The sequence below is a fragment of the Neopelma chrysocephalum genome, unplaced genomic scaffold (genome assembly GCF_003984885.1).
Source record: "Neopelma chrysocephalum unplaced genomic scaffold, ASM398488v2 Primary Assembly neopelma1_25, whole genome shotgun sequence".
NCBI classification, from domain to species: Eukaryota; Metazoa; Chordata; class Aves; order Passeriformes; family Pipridae; genus Neopelma; species Neopelma chrysocephalum.
Window position 1 is genome coordinate 9,140,970 of NW_020897694.1, and position 20,269 is coordinate 9,161,238.

A 20,269-nucleotide genomic window follows, 5' to 3' on the forward strand; every position below is an offset into this window, starting at 1 on the left:
CAGCACCTAACCACCCCCTGGGTGAAAAGGGTTGATATACTTTATAATGTTGGATATTGTTTCTTGGTAAATGCCTAACTGATTGCACACACTTTCAGACATGTTTAGCAAATCTTTTAACTCTCCACCTGACTTTGTTCATCTTGGCTAGCTTTCATAATGTTTGTGAGATTCTGGTTTCTAGTTATGACTAGGAAGTTATTTCCTTGGAAGGAAAATACTAGCAGAACTCTCTAACAATGACACAACTGTTCAGGTTGTTTCAAATATGAGCTAAAGAGCAAACTAACTCTTCCCTTCTTCTCAGCATTAAAATCTTCACAACAGATTCAGAGAGCCTGGAAGTAGAGAGTCTTCAGGAGTATTATTTTTTGCATGGGGAAACTCCAGATAATACCTGTTCAACACAGAGGACTTTGTGGCAACTGCTAGTACAGCCTGCAAAGTGTGAGAGTTGCAAAGTACATACAGTTGAAGTACAGCTGAAAAGTGTCTTCACTTTTGATACTCAATTGAAATGATTGCAAAAGGGTGTTTTGATTCCACAAGTGTTGTAAAGAAGACCGGGTTATGATGGGAAGAGAAGATTTTTATGTTTTTTAATACAGTATGTAAAAAACTGATAGGAATCAGATGAAAAATCTTCAAAGCACCTGACTTTCTTTGAACAATGCCACACATAGTACATTACAGCAGTTTTAAGTTGAGTTTGGGGGTTTTTTTAGAAATGAGGGGGGGTTTATTCTGTGTAATATTTAGTAGCACCTTAAGCAACTGGGGGCTTGGGGTTTTTTTAATTGTATTTTTCACTTCAAACAATCTTTGTTAAATTACTTGGTTTTCCAACATTAAATTGGCAGTTCTATACTTTCAGGGCATCTAGATAAAACTTCTGTGAAAGTTTACTCCCTAATTCTGTTTTGGACTGTTGCAGTTGTTGATCAGGGAAAACACCTACTGAGGGGACTAGCCCCTGGAAGGTATTAGCTAGCCCTTGCTACCACTTTGCTGTGCCGTATGAGTTTTGTTCTTCATCCACTTTTGCTTAGCATTATGAAACTGAAGTCCTGTGACCTTCAAACAACAAATCATGAAATGAGAATAATCTGATTGAAGTCTTCCAGTTTTTATTTTTAGAGGTTAATGTGTCTGACCCCTGGCCATGACCAGAGGCCTCAAAGTTCTAGAGTTCAGTGACTGCCCCTAACACTGCTCCCTTCTAATTCCCTGTAAACAAGGCTTAGCTTAAAACTTTGAAGCACAAATTTTGTCCGTTGCTTTATCGAAATTCTTTGAAACACTGCTTACATTTATACTTTTGCTGATTTAAAGATATAATAGTGGTATTATTTTAAGAAGCAAATTTTCTGTGCACTATCTGCTAACCACAGACTGTGTCAGTGCTGCTGAAACAGATTGGGTTTGCTGTAAATGAGACAAATAAAACTTTGCTCAGCCAAGCTGTGAGAACTGAAAATGCAAAAGAGATGAGACAAATAAAGCAAAAGCAAGTAGATGAAAATTATAAGTATTTCTCAATAGTAAAGAATTAGACAGTATGGAACATAAATTGATTGATACTGTTGTATGTGGACACTAAGAGGTCTTGAATGTTTATCAGTGACATTAGATGCAGATTTTAACATTTATCTTTTACTGGTTCTTATAAGAAAACTTTGTATTCTTATAAAACAAGGCTCCAAATCATCTTTCCCTGCCCTTCTTCCCAGGGATCAGCTTTCTGCTGATCATCTTCCACATGAAGAGAAGGGGGATAAACACAAGTACAGTAAGAATTTAAAAAACTTTTCATAAGCAAAACCAATTTATTTGCTAGAATAAAAAAAACCCAACAATTCTTGGATCTTTCCAACCTGCCTTTCTACAATAAGCAATGAAAGCTAATTGAAACCTATAGTTTTTGAATGTCACTGCCAATGAGCAGTCTAGTCATCTGTCCAATCTCCCCGTTTCCAGTTGCTTCTAGGGATATTCTGTCATCTTAGCACATTCAGTGGTGCTGACAGTATCTTATAGCAGTAGTTAAAGATTAAATGTTTGCTGATTTTATTATCTGTCAGCTGCCTTTTAGAAAAATGATGAAGAGTTGCTTGGTCTGTCCTCTGAAAACACAGGCCTTAGGAGCATGTCACCAAAAAGGTGGCTTTTTTCTCTTGCTTTTTTTGAACATGCTGCTATTATCTGTGTAAGCTGAAATAGTTTGGGTTGGATTTGTTTTTTAAAAATCCCAAGAATGTAAATTGCTACTATAACATATTATGTAACACTTAATTCTGTGTGGATTTCCTCCCTGGTCCTGAAAACCAGGATTTGTTAATGGCCTTCACTACCTGTATGTTTACTATTCTTCATTGAGAAAGTGTTAAACTCCATATATAGAGCAGTTAGATCCTTACAGTCAATATTAGCAGATGCTAGGCTAGAGAACTGTGTAATCATGGAAAGCCTGTAAATTCGAATTTGTGGAAAACAGAATATTTAGAACTTTAGTGTTAAGACTGTTGCATCATGTTATTTGGACAAAGATCAAAGTCTGTAGGACACTTCTATAAATAATAGTGAGAGGCCCGTTTTCATCTGTCATTGATACTAAAAACAGAAGATACTTTAAGGGAAAAAAAGAAAATTCTAACGTTACTTTCCCTTAGAGATAACACAGAAATGTTGTGTGCTGAGTCTTCTGCGAATTGGTGTGGTATAGTACAAAGCTCAACCTAAAATTTTCAGAACTCTTTATTGGTTAGTAGCCAACATAAATGTGGAGGGAGTAAGTTTTTAGGAGATCTAAAAGAAGATGGGAGATAGAAAAATCTTATGAAAATGGCTTTAAGAAAGAGTTATATGAAAGTAATGTTTTTCACCATTAAATTCACAAGCCTTTGGCAATTCAGAAATAAAATTTAAAGTACTGTTTTAATTTAGCTTTTATTACTGATGTCAAATGTTCCTATTTAATAATCATATACTCTCTGTAATACCTGTTACATAGATATTTTGCATTTTTTCATTTAGTATGTTTTCTAAGCGTTAGTGGGTTTGATTGTGGAAAAGAGTAGTTCATAGCCTCATTAGCCTTGTTATGTTATAAAAAGCAGATCTTGAACACACAATCAATGGAAAAACGATTGTGGTGTGTTTGTAACTGACATCACCTTAGCTCAACCACAGATGTGATTGCATCTGGCAATTCCGGTGCTGCTAATGAATAACAACACTCTAGTCTTGCAGTATTCTTTGATAAGTAGCATGTAGGAACTTACAAATGTTGTTGTACTAGTCCTACAAATGGGAACTCTGGCATAGGTGAGGTTACAAACCTACAAATCACAGTAATTCCATGTTGGAGCCATGGCAGAGCATCTTGAGTCTGTGTTTGATTTTCCATGTTCACTGAACCACACTCTGTGAAGCCAATTGATTATTTCCTTGCTGTATCTTTTTATTCTATTACAAAGTATTATTTTCCTCCTTTCTTTCTGGCTTACTTGCAAAATGAAGTCATAAGCTGCATCACAGATTATAAAGTCAGAAGTTGGTTGATTCCGAGTTAGTATATCCTATCTGGGAATCGGAGGCTAGATTAAAAATGCAGTTATAAAATGGCATATATTTGGAAGCTTTGTTCTCTTAAACCCAAACCTTCTGTTGACTGACGTTAGATGATCCAGAAGCAGATGCTGCAGCAGCTATTTGTTGATTTAGTTGCTATGGTGACATGATACATTCGTGTACAGCAGGAAGCTCACTGTACGTTGGCTAATTTGATAGGAAGGAAGGCTTGAGGTAGGTATTGCTGACTATATTGTTAATTGATCCCACCTTTCACATCCTGCCTCCACATGCTTCGTGGATGTACAGCTATAGAGGAAGGTAAAGTGAGATACTCCAGCGTGGCATTTAGGTTAAGGTGCCCTGTTAAAAGAAGGGGGGGGCAGTGTTCAACACATCACCGAAGATTACCTCAGTATTAAGTGAATGGAACAGATTGGAGCAGCCGGAGTGGTGACTGTTGAATCCTCCTTCATCCTTTGTCACTGTGGTAGCACCAGTTGAATGACAGAAATAAAAGGATGCGAGCAACAGTAAGTCAAAGTGCTAAGGCTTTTGAAATGGGTTGCGAGATAAAGCATGTTGCTAATTAACATCTTGATTGGAGCTATTAGTGGAGAAAAATGTAATTGTTCTGAATACGTGCCCTAATGACAGAGCATAACTGTGGCTCTGCCTGGAAGTTATGTTGTATTATATTCACCCTTTTCTAGAAATACACCCTTTTTAAATCTTGTTGCAGACAGACTTTTAAAGATACAGTGTACGTCTTCCAAAGAGCTTGGCTGTACCATCCTCTTAAAAGGTTCAGTGTTTTAAATTTTTTTGGAGTCAGAATGACCAAGAGCATTAGCTAAAATGCTTTCCTAAATTTGAAAAATGTTCAAAAATTAATTTACCTTTGTTCTTTTGGTTAAAAATTTTCTGAGTACTGCTGAGCTGATTTCAGTTGCAGTATTTTTAGACAAACCACTGCTGTCTCTTTTTCTTTTTTTTCATCCCCATGTTGATGTATATTAATAGTGCATTTAGAAATACGATTTTGGTAAAGTCTTTCCATTATTTGTGGATTTTACTGACAATCATTTGCTACTGACTCAGCACCTATAACCATATAAAGCTAAATATAGATGCTTTCAGATTAATAATAAACAAAACAAAGCAACCCTAAAGCTCTTTCCTATTTCCTAGTAAAACATCTCAGAAAATAATGTTGTTTCTGCTAGTATAGAAATGGTTTGTGATTTTCTTCTCTTTAAATTAGGGTTTTAAATGTCCAAGGAAACATTTTGGAACACTTAACCGTTTTGGTTTTTAGGAAGTTGTAGGAAAAAAAACCAACAACTCCCTGCTACCCCGATAAACACACACATCCCACAAAACCACTCCAGAATGAGGGAAAAAACAGAACTCTGCTTTTCGGTAGTATTGTCTGGCTCCAACTTGTAATCTTTCTTGTTTTACAGGAACAGTCTCTTACTATGCGGTTATATTGGAGTGTGCTTTAACCACAGTTGTAATGTAATGTAACATACTCTTATTTCTTCATTTTGTATATACAATTTTAGCAATGGCTAAAATTAATGTAACATGTTCTAGCTTCCCCACACACACTCCCCCCACCCTTCTCTTTCCCTTCTTACTTCCCCACATTTGTCAGTATTTTAATAAGTATGACAGACTAGGAATCAGCTTTGTTGCTAAAGGATTTTGGGGATTTTTTTCCCCTATGATATATTTAGTGGTAGATCTATTAGCATTCTAGTTACGTATATTCAGAGGCTTTTAACTTGGTTGGAAAATTTGTCCCAGATTTCACTCATTCTGGAAAAACATGTAAATTCACAAAGCACAACTAATTTCTTTCAGAGGAAGATATCGAGTAACCCACTCAGTTCCTTTCCCCTTCAGAGTGAAGTGGTGGGTGACTGGGGAGAGAGAAGGATTCAAAATACTCATTTACACTAAAATGCAGTCCAGTTTCTTTGGTTTTCTTGCCTTTGTGGCTGTAGACAGTGCCAGCCTGTGGAGAGAACAGAGTGCCAGTTCTCATGTGGGCATATCCTGCAACTTCACACATGACACAAATATTTAGTGTATTTCAGTTTCTTTAGCCTCAGTGAGGATTAAAAAAACTTAACCTTTTCCTTTTTCCCTTCAGGAGGCTGATAGTCCTTGGTACTGAAGGGTGTGTTTGAAAGCCAAGATATTTTGGACAGAATGAGCTTGATGTTTATATAGATTTTTTTTTTTCTTTATTACAAATACAAAAATCTTTTTCATGTCCCAGGAACTCTAAAATTATAGTTTCAGTCTTTCACCTAAGACTTAGTTGGTTAGAAATAAACCTGCATGTATTAGGAAAAATAAATATTTTTAAATTTTCTTGCATATTGAGTAGGTAATAACTTCTTCTGTGGACAGAGAGGCTTTTAGTATAAAAGCATTTATTTGGGCAACACAGTTTGTTACCTGCTACAAAAGATTTGAAAATGTGGCTGTGAATACCAAACTTGTAAATAAGGTTTTATTGTATCTAACTTGATTCTCTTGATGTTTGTGCTAGCTTAGAAGAATTATAAACTGTTTCAGTCACTCTTGTCCTTTAAGAAATACAGGTATTATTTGAACTGGGCTGTAGAATGTATAATGCTTAATATCATCATTATGTGCTAAGGGTAATTAGACTCTCTTCCGTAAACCTTATTCAAATGGGATCTGCAAAACTTTCCCCAAATTAGAAAGGTCTTCATAACTTTATAGAGCAGAGTAGAGGAGAATGTTAGCAACTGTCTCAATTCTGAATGTGTTTTGTTTTGATCTGTGTGAAAGAATATCTAGTATACTTCTAAACACAATCATTTGTTGTTCGGGTGTTGGGGTTTTTGTTACTCTTTTTTTTTTTACTTTGAACTAAATTTGAACTTTTAGAACCTAAGCAATAAAGGTCCACTGCATATATGTAATCGATAGAAATGACAAAATAATTTCGAGGCACTAGTTTTTGACTGATTGTATCATGTGTGTTTATTTGGAGAGAAAACTTTGTTCTTTAGCTTTTTACATTTTATTTGGAGAGCTGCTTTTGCACATGTATAGTTGTGAGCAAAAGAAGAAAAATGTGTCAAACTTGCTATGAGATCTTTTATGAAGTTAGTTTTTAGAGCTCTTTGCGTTGTTTCATAGTTTAGTTATCAGCTTTTTATTTTTTTCCCTCCATAGTGACAGAAATAGTTTGGACTTCTAGTTGTATTTACAGTTTCTGCTATGGAAAGATGTTGCCTTAGAACAGTAAAGTAACATCCTTGTGGATTAGACCTAAGCTGCTTTTGTTTTCCTGCTCTGCAAGTCCTTCACCTCATCTAGGGTCCTTATTAGGATGAATCTGATTTTGATATTGGTACTTCTCAATAACATCCATAGGTTTATTTCCATCTTGCTTACTAACCACATGATGAAGAATAGTTATTAATTGTGCAAGCCTATTTATAGTTTATCCCTTTTTTTTGTCACTGAAAGTACTAGGGGAACATTTCCCTTCTTGTTGTAATGTAAATATGCATTTATGATGATGCCACAGGTCTGATGCTGCCCTTCTTTCCTGTCAGCTAGCTGAAATTGTTTTGAAACCTGTCGGTCTGCTAGTACATCACTACTTGCGTTAGAAGGATGGAAGTTCAAGTAGAGAAGCTTATAGAAGTGCATATCTTACGGAATGAAGGCTTGGTTTTAATTGTTATTTCGGTGGAGTTAATGAGATTTTTGGCTTTAATTAGTGTGCAAAACAACATATTCAAAACAAGATTAACTAGTTCTGTGTTTTAAAATCCATTTGTCCCTCAATGTGCTCCAATGAAGTAATACGTTAACTGTGTATTTGTCTGGCACAAGCAAAATCTTGGGCTGCTTGTGAAAGTGTTCTTATGCCTAAAGACAAGGATTAGTAAAATATAAATTAGCTATGTTTTGTATTGTTGCTGTTTTGCTTTTAAAAGACACTGCTGTGACCATATTGGCAGAGTGAAATACCTCTAAGGTATTTCAAGGAGCCTCTGCTTCTTGCTGATAAAAGTTACTTCTAGACCTTTTTGGAGATAAGTGTTAACATTTGGCCTTAAGTTTTTCCTTTCTTTGGAGGCAGCCCTCTGAGTCAAGGTGGCTGCAGCTCTGCCTTGCACAGATCTCCCTTCCACCTTTTGTTGTTTGTATTCTTAGTCTTACAGGGTTTTTTTCTGACTCCAGCCATTTTTATTAAATTCACTTATTCTGTGGTAGAAATAAGCCAAAGTCTTTGAAAAAAACATTAAACTGCTTTCCTGCTTCAGCCTGCAGAAACATCCTGTAGTTTCTCTTGCTGATAGTGAAGAGATTACCGAATGAAAATAAAAAACATTGAGCATTCTCCTCTTTGAACATTTGTACTTCTGTTAATTCTCTAGTTGCAAGATCTGAATATTTTCCACCCTGCTCACACGGATGTAGTAATAATTCATATAGAATATCCTAAGATGCAATTATTTTTAAATTATCATATCTGTTGGTGGTAATATGTCCAAGTCAATGTATCTCTGTAGGATGTGATTATACTACTTGAGTTACAATAAAATTATATTTTAATTTGGAATTTGTTGAAGAGAGAAATATTATATAATTTATATAAGAATTATTGTATTCTAAGAGTGTATTTGCCATATCAGACCAGCTCAAATTGTAATTTAAGGTGAAGAAGAGATTTTAAAAGCTACTTCAGAGTGTGTCCCTTAACTAATCCTTGAAAGAGGCAAAATGTAATACTTCTTCTGTCAGGAATTGTTTATATATTAGTAATTTAAGTGTGCTCCAAATGTTTATGGAAACTGAGGCTAAGTGTCATGAAGGCAGTCAGTTTTAGTAAATCATCTTTTCTTGCAAACTGCCTGGTAAGAGTGATCTCAGGAATAGTTTCCAGTTTTATATGGAAGAAGATTGTTCCTTGGCATCAGCCTATTCATTATTGCAGGTGACTGTTCTAGCACCTGGGAATGTTCCTGAGCACTGCTTACTTTCCGAATACTTATGTGCGTTTAGGTATCACTGAATAGTCAAGGGAATGTAGCAGTTCTCCTAGGAGAGATCAGAAATATTAGGACCCCTCAGTTTGCAGAGACTGGGGACAAGGAGGGGGGAATTGCCAAGGCTTAAAAAAATATTGAAGGAGGTGGGTGAAATTTTCTCAGAACTGTTTTTCAGCAAATCCCATAGTAGAGAAACTAGGGAACATGGAATTAGTAGGAGATAGTTTTAAAATGTTAAAAAAGTAAACTTCAGGAACTTGCTGCCATAGGAAGTTGTGGAGGCAATTCAAATTGTAAGTGAACTCAAAAATTTAGGCAAACTTATGGACAATAACAGAGTCCAATATGGGACTGCAGAAAGTGGCCTGGTTCACTTGCTCCCCTTTAACTGCATCTCAATTGATGCGGTAGAGTCAAAGTGCTGAGCTGGACGGACTGCTGACCTGGTCTGCTGCCCCAGACCTTCAGCACATTTCCTGTGCTCTTGATTGTCTTGAGCCACAGCCTGAGTTCAAACAGCAATTTCAGGAAAAGCATACTGAGCTTTCTAATGTATGGCATGATTAGTTTTGTTAGGAGGATGGTCTTTGCCAATCCGGGCAATTTAATTAAACTACTACAAAGCTTAGTATGTTGCTCATTTGGTTTGGATTTATCTTCTAAAATAGCCTTTGTAGAATAAATTAAGTACTATTCAAAAGTATGAGATTTTACTGTTTAAACCCTGACAGTCTTTGGCAACTGATGTTATAGGTTTTTCAAACTTTAGCCATTTGGCTGGTCATTGTGTTTTATTTATGCAATATTTTAGCATAAATGTGTAGCTGCACTCTTGTATTGTCAGCCTATATGTTAATCTCTGGAAAGAGATTTTGTACTGTTTTTCATCAGGAACTGTATTGAGGTCATGTGGATCATCTTTAAATAACTGTTTAAAAGAAACAATTTATAGTCCCAGTGGAAATGACACAGAACTAGTTTTTGACCTAGTACTCCAATTTCTTAATGGCAATGCCTTAACATGCTTTGATTCAAAAACATGTTGAGTCCAAGTTCTGTTAGCATTGAGAAATTACACTTTTAAATTTTATTAGTTCTGTTATGGTTGGTTATGCTTTAAAAGTGCTTGTAGGATTCTTGACTTGTATCAAGTGTCCTAAGTTCGCATAATTTTGTTAAGCTTGAGAAGTCCTTAATTAGTGTTTTGTTGATTTAGTAAGAGAAATGGCATTTGAAAAGTGCCCATGTTAAAGGTTACTCCCACTGAGACTGACATATCAGAAATGAGTCTTTAGGTGCTGTGAGTAAAGCAACAGAATTTGTCACAAAATGATTGAAGCATAAGAAGAGAGTCTGAACCATCAGATTTTTCCAAAGCTTTTCACTCCGTTTAAGCCAACATAAATATTTTGCCCAGAAGAGGAAGGAGATCAAGATCTACAATATTCAGTGTGAGAGACTCAGGCCTTGGTTTTCAGAAGCACTGATGCCAGGGTTCATGAAGTAGCATGTTCGCTGATGGGATATGCAAGCCTGCACAAAGCTACTTAGAATAAGATGAATGAGCTATAAATACCAAGCAACCCATAGATTTTTATTTTTTTTACCTAAAACATGATGCTGTGAAAAACCCATGTTACACTTTCCTTCGGAGAAATTTTCTTGCATCTTTGATTATGTGCTGCTTCCCTTCTTTCATTAGGTAAGAGGGAATTCCTGTGAGTGACTGTCTTTGGTAATACCTCTTCTGACCAGAAAAGTATCAATCTGTCTCTGTGCATAACTTTAATTTTTCTTATTTCAAATCACATCTACTGACGTGGTGTCAGAAATGCCTTTCTCAAAGCTGTGATCACTCCATGGGGTTCAGCAGTGATAAGGCTGGTCCAGCAACCAGTGCTGGTCACACACTGCCCCGGCACAAAGACTGTTGAAGCAATCAGTTCTTGAAACTTCTGAAGTTACTTCAGCCCTGATTCAGAATCTCTTTTGGCACACTTGGCAACAAATACAGCCTGTCTTGGAACAATTGTAAAATACAAATGTGAATGCTCAACATAAAAGCAAGGCTGAAAGCAGGAGCCAGTGAAATACACAGTCAGGGATCAAGTAGGCTAATTGTCCCTTGACAAAAAAGACTCTGTTTCCAGTTCCCAGGAACTCTCATCTAAATAAACTGTATTAAATTGGTAAGTTTCCCCACCCTTTTGAGTGGAAGTCAGATGTCGTCAGTGATGTGAAAATCTGATGGTATCCTGAGTGTCAGAGTGGAGCTGGACTCCATCAGGAGACCTGTTGCCTCATAGCACAGCTGCTACATTAACAGTGCCCCTCTCACTCTGTCACACTGTGGCTGAGCCTTTACCTTCTCAGACCAGCTGTGAAGTGAACAACAAAGATTCTCACACAGGAGAAGCTGCTTTTAAAACAAACCCAGGAGGCATCGGCCCCACTTGCTGCAACAGGGCCAGCATGCGTATTCCCACGCTCAGATCCACTCTGCTGGCTGGAGCCTCCGGTTTGGATGTCCTGCAGCAAGAGGTGTGGAGGAGGAGAGCCAACAGGTCCCCGAGACAACATTAAGACAACAGGGCATGGTCTTAAGCTGTGCCAGGGGAGATTTAGGTTGGATATTTGGAAGAAATTCTTTACGGAGATGGTAATCAGGCATTGGAATGGGCTGCCCAGGGAAGTGGTGGATTCTCCGTCCCTGGAGGTTTTTAAGATGAGACTGGATGTGGCACTTATTGCCATGGTCTAGTAACCACAGCGGTAGTGGATCAAGGGTTGGACTTGATCTCAGAGGTCCTTTCCAACCCATCTGATTCTATGATTCTATTATTACCCAGATTACCAATCTTAGGCACTCCCACAGAAAAAATGGGAATAAAATGGGAATACCAGTCAACCCCCATTCCCTGTTACTTTAAAAGCAGGCATCAAGGACCAGCGATTGTCCTAAAGCTTTTCTGCTTCTCATGTTTCATATGATGGAGGCAAAGAATATTGAGCTGAAAATGGTACAGATTGGCACATCAGCTGCAGCCAGAATGGCACTTCCCGGGAGTTTGGGTATCTAAATCAGCCAAAAGACTTGGGCAAAGGCAGGTATCCAGCCCACACATAACAGATGGAAAGACACTCTCATGTACTGTGAAGCTTTTAGGTGCTTTTATTCCAGTCTAAATTTCAAACTCAAACTTTCGGTTGTAGCAGAGAAGGGAGAGTACATCAATGAAATGTCTCTTTGAAAAGCTATGCCTGCTTGGGGAATCTGAAAAAGAAATTGTAAGAACTCATCCACTCCTATTTCTCTCCTTTGTCACATTCCGAAGGTGATGATAGCCAGTTGTTAAAAAGCTACCGTAAAACTCTTCTGAATAAACTCTAGCAATACAATATTTTCTGAAGACCTTTAAGTCTTATTTGAAGTTCATTACTAAAAACATCTTGTTCCTAAGTTTAGATTATATTATGAATGCTAACTCTTAGTTATAATTTTATATTGGGTCACACTTCAGAAGATCTGGAAAATTTATTAACATGATAAAATGTAAATAGTGATATAGTTCATTGTTTCTTCTCAAAGAGCCTAAAACTGCTGGAAAAAACATGTGAAACAACTAAAAATAGTGGGTTTTAAGTGCATGCTCAAAGCTGAGCTAAATCGGTGTTGAGTCACACAGTCTGAGCTTGAAAATGTGAATGTCTAACATATTTCATCAAAGTTGCAGCTATGTTAGAGTAGAACTTGCCATCTTTTCATTAATTTGTGAAATTGCTCTACCAGAAGGGGAAGAATTCATGTGATTTCTGCCTTCTCTTTTCTCCCTTTCATTTCTCTCTGGTATCCTAAAATGAGTAACACTCAAGTTTCCTGGTTTGTTTTGGTTTTGTTTGTTTGTTTGTTTTTGTAAACATGACAAATTTTATTTTCTTTTAGCAATTTAACAAAGTAAATTTTTGGCCATAATGCTCAAGAGTCGTGTTTATAAGGATTTGTCGGTGTCTGATTCGTACGAGGAGGAGGACATAGGCTCCATTTAGACATGTGCAAGCAAGACTGAAGAAAAATGTGACCAGAAATTATGAAATGCACCTGCTCTTCTGCTTTTTCCCCCCTCCTTTGTTCATAATTTTAGCTAAGTGTTTCATGTTTACAAGCTTTTTTCTCACAGAATGGCAGGATTCAAATAAGAATACAGAAAGCTAAAATGGTAACAGGCTTCTTCTTTGGTACGTCAGACTTCCTCTGTTTATTTTGGCTGATAAGTGTACTTTGCTGTCATTTCTGCATTGCTTGGGTTTACAAAATTAGGATAACCAGCTTTCCACAAATAAAATTATACATATTGTTTCATGCTGGGCATCTGGTGCACTTACTTTGTCATGACTTCTAATAGTGTTTTATCGTTAATGAATGCACAAACGTGCTTGGGTCGTGTAAAGAAGGAAATGACACAGTATTTTCCGTATGTTGAAAGCTGTTTGTTGGGTGGCTGATGAAAATTCAAACATTGGGAATTCTAGGCTTCTTTCTGGAAGTTTATGTAATGGTTTGATTAATGTTGAAGTTAATGCAATTTGTTGAAATAATTTAAGCTGTACAAATAGCTTTTTAATTATACTAAGCAGTTGAGAAAATAAAATTTGTACAGGTACTGTTTTACTTGTTATTCTCTCCTTCTTTGAAAAATGTTTGTTTAAAAATATCTGTGCTGTTCTTGCTCTTATCTCTTTCTCTGTGGGATGAAGGCAGCAAGCAGTGTGAAGTGAAAAATAATGTATTTACTAACTGGAAAAAAAATGTTTTTTTCCCAGTAAAACTTTTTTTTTCTTTTTTTTTTGCACGTACCAGACTTCTGTAACATATTCCTATGTAATGGTTGTAAACACTCTTTTATTTTTAAGGTTATTCTTGTGCAAGTTAATCCAGGGGAAACATTTACAATAAGAAGAGAAGATGGACAGTATCAGTGCATTACAGGTAAAGCTGATAAATTTATTTTAACATTTCCTGAGTCTGAATCAGGATTAATAAAAGGCAACTTGTGGTGTTGAAAGTAAAAGACTGACAGAACTTATTTTAAATACAAGAGCTGTTTAAAGACCTAAAATATTTTATGCTAAGCATCATTGGATTTAGATTTCCCTACCATAAACAAAGTACTTTTCCCTATATTAGATGAAATTAAATTTCTTGGGGAGGGGAAGGGGGGGGAACATTTTCAGCTTGCAAAGCAAACAGGGAAATGCTGTTATAGCAACTTCTGACTAACCTCATTTATTGCACAGACCTCAAATCAAAAGCTACAGTTGTTAATATGGTTTGAGGAGGATTTTTTTTTTTTAATTTTTAGCTGTCATGTGGACATTGTTTCCCACTACTAGTTTCTCATCTCTGTGGGCCAAATTGTGTTATTTCTGAGTTCTAGCAAGTGCAGCTTCAAAATACAAATGCTTCATCTGAGCGTAGCACCCCTTATGCAATGGTCAGTTTGGGTATTGTTTTCTACTCTGAATGTCAGTAGCTACCAGTTAAGCATCTCTACAAGAGGTACCACAAGAAATGAGCAGTCAGCTATTGCTGTTTAGAATACCATTTTACTGTGTTAAGAGAGTATCCACAGGTTCAGCTATGGGGTCAAATTTTTGCTCGCTGTCTTCTGGGCCAGTGAATCCTGCCTTCTTTTTTTTCTGAATGTTGGCCCAGCTTCAACAGGTACTGTTCTGGGAATTTGAAACAAGTATTTTCATCTCCTTTCCCTCTTCTCTCCAATCTGAGAAGAATCAAAAGGTCTGGTTTCCAGTGTCATAGGCAGGTCCTTTGGCTACAAAATAACCTATTAAAAGGAGGCCTTGAATCGTGATTAGGTTTATATTGACAGTTCTTGAAGTTTACACATCTGTTAATGCCATATTTCAAAACTTTGTGCTGATTGCATGGTATTGTTGCATCCTTTGAGCCACAAATGAATCAGTGCTGCAGCTCATGGTTCTATAGGGCTTATTTGAAACATGGTATGTAATAATTACTTGGCAGTACCTGAGGGGAACATAGTGAATTTTGTCTTGCAATTCAAGTTAAAGAACAGATAAGATGTATTTTGTTTCTATTGCACAAAATACTGAGAAGAGTGCCATGTATTGCATGTTTGCTTCTGATTTTTAGTTATCAAATGGGCTTAGTGGTGGGGAATTAATGGACACTTTCCTTGCATGATCATCTTCAAAGCAGGAAGTGTTTAATGAACTGCAAAAATATTCAGATCATATCTTTATAGGTACACTCTAACCTTTCATGGTACAGCTTTTATCCTTGCCTAGTCCTGCTTGCTTTCCGAGGAGGCAGCTCACCATTGTGATTTGATTCAGCTGTGGATTTCTTCATGCTTTAAATATGAAAGTGAGCATGAGTAGTTATTAGGCAGTTGTTCCTGGGACTCACTAAGTGTAAGCTGAGGTACAGTATTTACAACTTTCCTGAAAGGTGCTAGTGGCAGTCTAGAAACCTACCTCCCAGATCAGTTCCAAAGCTTTTGCAAACCTCTTGTCACACAGACATTCTCCTTGTCCTTCCTCCTTCCTGGAGATGAAATTGTGGCTTATACTTAGTGGTTAAATAGGGGGCATAAAGTTTTTTTCATATCTGTACATTCACTAATCTTGGTACAGAATCTGAGTTGCACATGATCTTGTGAATATTGCTTTTCTGGTCTATTCTTGCCACTCTTGAGACATTTCTGTGTTTTGAGTGCTATGCCGATGGATCTTTCCACCTTTTGGTTTGTTGGCTTAAAGAAAAAATTCCCTTAGTAATTGATGCTGTAGCTTTTTTCATTGTATGTATTGCAAGTAATGAGGAGTGTCTACTGTCCTGTTTTCTGTGTAGAGTTTTGTATAAAGTGAACAATTTCAGATGGTGTAAGCTGTAGAGAGTAACTTGGTATTGGTGGTCATTTTTGTTCCGCTACAACTTCTCGAACATGGTTTGCCCTTGACTTGTCTACAAAATGAATGATCAGTCTGCAAAATGAGTTACAACTGCAGGAGTCTATTGCATTGTCTCTAAAGAAAAAAAGCTCGCATTAGTTCCTTGGTTGTTTCTTCATTGTATGCACTCAGTTATTAGGTGAAATTGAAGTTAAAGATGCAGAAATATATAATGAGAATGGTTTGGATAAATGTACACAGATGCTTATCTTAAAAAAGGCATGAAGAAGACCAAGGTGACTGAAATTTAGTGGAGACGCAATCAGTGGGAAGTTAATTTAGTCATTATAATGTTTCTTAAAACTTTTCAAATCTAGTTTTTCCTGTAAATATTTACCCATCTTTATACCCTTTTCTGAATGTATTAATTTAAAAGTCTCTGCAAAAGTGCATATGCAGCTTTATCATGAATGTACTATATATAAAATTGAAATTATGTAAGTGTAGTGCTAAAATGAGAGCTTGGAAGTTGAGAAGTAGTGAGCTGCTTCTGGATTCCCAATAGAAGCGCAGACAACCAGATACATTAGTTTGGACGATTTGGTAAGTCTCGCTTCCTTGGATAATTCTGGATCTCTCTTGTGCTTGGTTGCTGGTCAGTTCCCCTTGAGATTGTGCTTTCTGCTGAAGTCAATGTGAATTGTTAATAAATCTAACCATAATGTTAATTGTATTATCTTGCATCATATATTTGTCTGTTGGAAACATTGAGATGCTCCGTCAATCTTTGTGCTGCTCTTGTCAGATATTCTATTTGTAAAGAGAACTATCCTTGCTTTGGCTACACTATACATAGGATAGAACTTCTCAACCTGAAAATAATGAGTCAGTGTCTCTTCAGGAGAAAAGAGAGGTGTGACTAAAGTGACTGTTTAGAGCTGTCCTTGGATCAATGAAGTAATGAAAACTTAAAGCACTAATTAATGGAGAAGCAAACAATGCATTTTCTGTGAGCCACACTTCTGAATAAAATGCTGCATTTACATACAGGTCTTTGTATTGACTTACCATCTGTTTGCTGGTATAGCTCTCAGATGATCTGTAAAGCCTTGACTGTTTTGGAACTACATTAAGCGAGTAAAGAAGTGGCTTCTTAATGTGGGCCTCTTCCATGGGAGTTAAGATGGGGTGAAAATGCACCTAAGAATATTTCCAGGTTTGAACTCTCTAAGGATGGCAAAAGAGCAAGCAGTGATGGTTAAGGCACCTTTTATCCTTAGTGAATCCTATTACTTTATTTTGGTGGAGTTTTGATGACTTATATGTGTGTATTTTATTCTTTATTTCTGTGGAATAAGAAGCGTGATTACTTTATATTTCTGTTGTTAACACAATTGGATCATAGTTGTTTTTATGTTGTGTGTATTTTGACCTAAATACAGCTTTGAATGAGCACTTCTGAGTGCCAATGGCCATTTTTTCTGATTTTATTAAAGATTTATTTTGCCTGCATAGTGATTTGTCTGATAGCGATGACTTCTACTCCCCCTTGATGCAACTTCAATTTAAGCCATTTGTCAGTCTCTAACTTGAGAAAAACTCTGTGTTTTTCTTGCTAGATAGATAGGAAGACATCTATGTATCCATGTGTTAGACCAAAATGTTTATTTTCAAAAGAGCTCTTTTAAATTTATGAAAATTTTCTCACATTCTAGAAATACACAGACTTTTGTGGAAACCTTCCTTAAGCCAGGATTTTCTTCTGTTAAAATGAAATAATCAGCTACATTACAGTGATTCAGAAAACCAGGTTTGAAATGTATGAATGGGCTCTCTTTGTAGAAGTGAATTACTGCAGATCACTCATTCATGAATTCTTCCTATTGCAGAATAAATGAATGAAGATGACTCATCTTGAGCACATTTTATGACAATCCCAAGTTACAGCTAAAGGCTATTAAATGTTACTTGACATAATAAGAGAGACCATGTTCTATATGTCTCTGCAAAGGAAAATTGCCATTTTCATAATAGAATAAGAAGACTTATGTAAATTAGAATGAGTCATAAATACTCCATGCTTTGAAATTAAATGAAGTATCAGTATTAAGGTTAGCTTCTGGGATGAAAGTTAAGCAAGCTTAACCTAATTTTTTCTCTTGAAATAAGAAATGCAATACTTCTGAAAAGTGTTTTCAAGGAAGCCAAGAGGAGAAGAAGATACATCAATTCTGAGACTGCAGTAGTGAAACACAAACTTTAATTGATTCTAAGATTAACTTCAGCTTTGCAACACCAAACCTGCCCATTATCCAGAATATTGTGTGAATAAAGCTGTTAGAGAATCATAGAATGGTTTGGGTTGGAAGGGACCTTCGAAGGTCATCTAGTTCAAACTTGACATGGGCAGGGGCACCTTTCACTAGACCAAGTTTCTCAGTGCTCCATCCAGTGTGGCCTCGGACACTGTCAGGGATGGGGCATCCACAGCTTCTCTGGGCAACCTGTGCCAGTGCCTCACCACCCTCATAAAAGTTTCTTTCTTATATCTGATCTACTCTCAGTTTAAAACCATTGCCCCTTGGCCTGTAACAACAGGCCCTGGTAAAAAGTTTTTCCCCGTCTATTTTTTAACCCCCCTTTATATATTCAAAGGCGGCATTAAGGTATTCCCAGTACCTTCTGTTCTCCAGGCTGAAAAACCCCAACTCTCTCAACCTGTCTTCATAGGAGAGGTGCTCCAGCCTTCCAGCCGTTTTTGTGGCCCTCCTGTGGACCTGCTCCAACAATCCATGTCTGTCTTGTGCTGAGGAACCCAGTACTCCAGGGAGGGTCTCGCAAGAGCAGAGCAGAGGGGCAGAATCACCTCCCTCAACCTGCTGGCCATGGTGCTACTGATGCAGCCCAGGGTATGATTGGATTTCTGGGCTGCAAGTACACATTGTCAGCTTGTGTCTAGTTTTTATCCACCAGTATCCCCAAGTCCTCTGCAGGGCTGCTCTTAATCTATCATCTGCTGTTTTCTGCTGTCGGGTTTTGTGTGGTTTTGATTGTTTACAGATAGCATTTGAGCAGCCAAACTGAACATCTTGAAATCCAAGCTGCTATTTAAGTATATTTGAACCAAAAAAAACCCTAGTTTTATCTTGTTCTCATATCATCTGGTGCTTTAGTGTTGAGTTTTATTTAAAACTAATATATTAATATTGGAGGTTGTTAAAGACTGTCCTAAATTTTGTACAAGTTGCCACAGACCCCTCAGAAGGGACTTTGTTAGTTGCTAATGGTCATTGGGAAATGATTCTCTCACAAGACCACCACTGCTTATTATCAAATACTAAACCACTGTGTTAAATGGAGGAATTATGTGCGGTCATTCTGTGGTGATTTTAGAATGTACAGGGATACCTGCCACTGAAGTAGTGATCCTATATGTTGATGTTAAGGGTGACATCACCTCTAGAAACACCATATCTTGTTTGTTAAATTACTTGGTATCCACTTTAGCACTGGGCTAAGTTTAGAATAAAAGAGTGTTTATTTAAATACACAGCTCTCTAGTAATGGAACAAACTAGCAAAAGCAATGTAACACTGGTAACAGGAGTTGTCTCTTTGAGCATCTCTAGTCTTCTAGGTAGCTTAAGAACCTGGATAATGAACTCCTTACAAGTAAACCTGGATGTGTATTACAAAGTTCTAGTCTTCAGTTTACCTGCTCCTGTTAAGAATAGCTTACTGAAGCCACCCAGGGAAGCTGCTCTAGGTAATCTTTCTTTTCTTTCTGTAGCCCAAAAAGAAACTAGTTCTTTATCCTTGTTTCCATTTACTTGTTTCTCATTTCAACTGAAATGTTGCATGATGACATGTGTAAGTTAGTTTGCCTTCCTTTTCGTCTTCAATGATACTTTGCTGCTTTTCTCCACTGTAGCCTTCTGAAAACACAGATACAAACTTTTATACATCAGTTCATTTAAAAAAAACACCTCAAAACAACCCCACCCTAAATGGTAAATAATCTCAGTTGTCTTCTCCATTCCTTCTGTGTCAACGCTGTAGAAGACTGAACATGTTCTGTGAGGCTGAAACTGGATATGGATACTTAGATTAACATCCTCTTCTATATATTAATTTTAGGATCTCCATCGGAAGTATTCAGAGGGCCTTCATAAGAGGCATTGAGGGAAGCTAAGACAAGTCAACTGAAAGTATGGGGTCACAGCAAGCTACAGTGACTTACAGCTACTTAACTCTTGGTTGAGAATGTCCCTGTAGAGAGTCAGAGCTGAGTCTAGGAGTAACTTAACTTTAAAGCACCTCTGTTTGGAAATTGCCTTCAATATACACAATTTAATAATTGTTTCATAGATTTTTGTATTTCTTGGTATCTACAGTCAAACTAAAAATAATAAGAATCTTAGTATTGGTCAGCTATGTGGGAGTATGACTGCAGAGGAGACATAGTTTTAAGTAGGACCTGCTCTTTTTATACCTTAGACTGATAAACAGAGTGCAAATATTGTCAAAGACTTAACTCTTCTGCGTTTTACAAAAGGCGTTAATTCAGATGTCTTTCACAATGTTGATTGTAGTGTGTTTTAGGGAAAACATAGTTTTTCTGCCATTGATTTCTATTTAAAATGTGTTAAATAGATTCAGTTTCTTTATATGGACAAAACATATCTATAACATTTTTGCCTTAGCTGTTTTCTC

The 20,269-nt window shown here is 36.9% G+C and overlaps 1 protein-coding gene across 7 annotated transcripts in view; it reads left to right on the top strand.

The window, feature by feature from the left end:
• The window catches only part of FNDC3A (fibronectin type III domain containing 3A), a 118,581-nt gene that overhangs the window by 26,377 nt on the left and 71,935 nt on the right, over window positions 1–20,269 (top strand). For 5 of the 7 annotated variants that reach the window (XM_027674362.1, XM_027674364.1, XM_027674363.1 and 2 more), the window contains one exon: window positions 13,536–13,611. The exons of 1 other annotated variant lie outside the window; for it this stretch is intronic. In XM_027674362.1, the coding sequence (XP_027530163.1) occupies window positions 13,536–13,611 (76 nt within the window). Of the gene's footprint in view, window positions 1–11,638; window positions 11,729–13,535; window positions 13,612–20,269 lie in introns of those variants that run through there. One more of the 7 variants, XM_027674366.1, reaches the window with a different exon arrangement.